This window comes from Atta cephalotes (assembly GCF_000143395.1).
Source record: "Atta cephalotes unplaced genomic scaffold scaffold01477, whole genome shotgun sequence".
NCBI classification, from domain to species: domain Eukaryota; kingdom Metazoa; phylum Arthropoda; class Insecta; order Hymenoptera; family Formicidae; genus Atta; species Atta cephalotes.
In genome coordinates, this window is record NW_012131541.1 from 1 (window position 1) to 2882 (window position 2882).

A 2882-nucleotide genomic window follows, 5' to 3' on the forward strand; every position below is an offset into this window, starting at 1 on the left:
ACATGGATATTACAAAATCTTCAGGATACAAAGGTATCAATTTAATGTTACATAATTTCTGATTGTTATCTGTGTTTAATATATATATATATATACAATAAATAAATTTTGCAATAAATATAATTTTGCATTCTTGAGGTACTGCATTATTGTTATTATAAATTCTAAATTTCTTCTAAATAATCATTTAATAATATAAACATTAATTAATTTACTACTATTTTATTTAAATCTCTTATATTATAAATTTTATTAGATTTCTTGTGGGCAGTTAAGCTACATCGTATAAGTTTAGAAATGGTAGGCTTGTGGCCTAAATTCAACAAATATAATAAAAAGAACTTGTGGTTAGAAATTTGGGTCGACATCATTTTTGTTTTATTAATATTTGTTTCTAATGTTCCGATGATATATACAGTTATAGAAGTTTGGGGCAATATGATATCTGTCATAAATAGTTTACGGACAACGTTAGCCATGCTAATAGTATCAGTGAAATACGTTATCATACGATGGAAACGAACAAGTATATCCAGAATTATATAAAATAAAATGTTTAGTAGAGATGCACCAGATCGTAAAATTACTGGATATCCGGACAGAATGTAACATTGGATATCCGAGAAGACAATTTCTTGGAATTCGACATTTTCCGGATATCTGATCGAATTCCGAGAAAATATCTTCTAAACAAAAAAAAAGAAAAAAGCCTATAGGAAAAAAGATTGTAATTTTGCAATAATGTATAAGATATTATAACATCATGAATATGTATACTTATTTCTAGAACATTTGTTAAACATAAGAAAAAATCAAGAATTTAATGATAACAAATTTTAATCAGATATATTCCCGGATATTATTTGCGGCTATCCGGTCAGATAGTAAAGTGCTGGATAATACCGGATACCGGATATTTTCCGAATATCTGTTACATCTCTAATGTTTATTATTATATTCCGTTGTCTATTAAATCAATATGATGAATAATTATAATTACAAATATGTTCTGAAGTATAGTAAGAAATTATATATACATATAATTTACTCCTATATAGCAACTATATATAGCAACTATATAATTATATATATGGAAAGAAATGATAAAATGTACATGATTTTTTTTCTTTCGTGTAATAATTCACAAATAATAATATAAATTTAATAATTTAATAATTTAATAATATAAATTTAAATAATTCAATATTTTAACGCTTTTAATAGTGTTTGTATTTAATCTATAGTTATTTATATTTTCAAGATGTCTTGTCAATCATAAATATGATGGCAGAAGATTGGATGGCTTTCAAGTTGGATAGAGAAAGAGATGTGATGATAAAACGAGCACAAACAGCGCGATTAATTATGATGATTGGATATATTTTCATAATAATAGAGTCTTTCACATTCATTGTCTTTCCTTGTTTCGGCATTCAAGTAATACACGTAACGAATTCCACGGATCGACGAAAATTTTTACCATTGGCAATATACCATTTCTACGACATAAATAAGAGTCCACAATTTGAATTGACATTTTTCATTCATATCATAACTTCCTTGTTATTAACTATCATTTACATGTCTGTAGATATTCTTCTAGTATTAATGATTCTTCATATTTGTGGTCAATTAGAAAATTTTAGATGTCGATTAAATAATTTAATTTCATGCAAAAATTTTAATAAAGTTTTAAACAACATCGTAGGAACTCATCTACGTCTTATCAGGTATGAATTTTTATTGTAACACTAGAATTTAACAAAATTAATTCAGAAACATTATTAAAAATTTTTGCTTAAATAGTTTAAACTTTAAATGTTAAAATTTTTTATTTATAGTTATTTATTTATAGTTATTTTATTGTATTTTATTTTATTTATAGTTAGTTTATAACATAGTAATCTTTGAACATAGTAATCTTTAATGCGTATGAAATTAAATACAACATATTTTCTGTTTATCTCTCTATTCAATAAGTTATCTAAAAGTATTTATTTATTTATTCATTTATTTAATTTATAACAAAACGTAATTATATATTAACAATGGAAAGTGTTAATGTACAATCACGTTTGTGAAAGGCTCAAAGACCATCATTATTATAGTAATTTTTAATTAATTACATTAATAGACTAATTATTTCTGTGAAAAAGCACGGAGATTTATAATTCCTTTCAATAATTTATTTATAAAAATTAAGTTAAAATATATTAAATTATATCTTTTTTATCTTTTTTATAACGAAATATTTATTTTTATTGATATTGAGATTGTTAAAACAAAGATCTAGAACCAAATCGGAACCAAAAATCGTTTCGGAATCCTTTTTTTTAGTGAATCGATACCGAAACCGTACTCAAATTTTGTATAACTGAAATCGTAACCGAACAATAAATTTTATGGTTTTTTCGGTTTTTTCAATTTTTAATTTTTTATCTTTATCCTCGTTCTTAATCTTTATTCAGACCGTTCCTTTCCTTCGTCCAAATCACCAATGTTCCATCCAATATTACCAGCTCTCTTAAGATACCAGAATGTAAATATCTCCAATACTTCATATGATATAAGAAATCTGGCAAGATCGCAAGACATATTTAATGTAACTTGTTTTAAAATATCATTTTTTTAATTTAGATCTTTCTCACCAACATGTTGCAAGAATTTATTCTAAGTCATGAAATTCAAGAATACATATGTAGATTTTATTTATGTAATTAATGAGATTTATCATAAGAATCAAATAAGTTGTAAGAAAGAATTGAGAGAAATATGACTAAAATAATGTTTACGTAATTTTTATTCATAGTCATGTGATAAATTGACGACTCTTTTCGTTTAGGCTCTCTAGATTGAACTGGTAAACACGTTCTCTCTCTCTC

The 2882-nt window shown here is 24.5% G+C and overlaps 1 protein-coding gene across 1 annotated transcript; it reads left to right on the forward strand.

Annotated features, from left to right (window-relative positions):
* Positions 1–2: 2 nt before the first annotated feature.
* Positions 3–1749, forward strand: LOC105625419. Its single transcript, XM_012206750.1, has 3 exons — positions 3–33; positions 257–526; positions 1262–1749. Exons 1-3 carry the CDS (start codon positions 3–5, stop codon positions 1747–1749), a joined length of 789 nt encoding a protein of 262 aa, XP_012062140.1.
* Positions 1750–2882: the final 1133 nt, after the last annotated feature.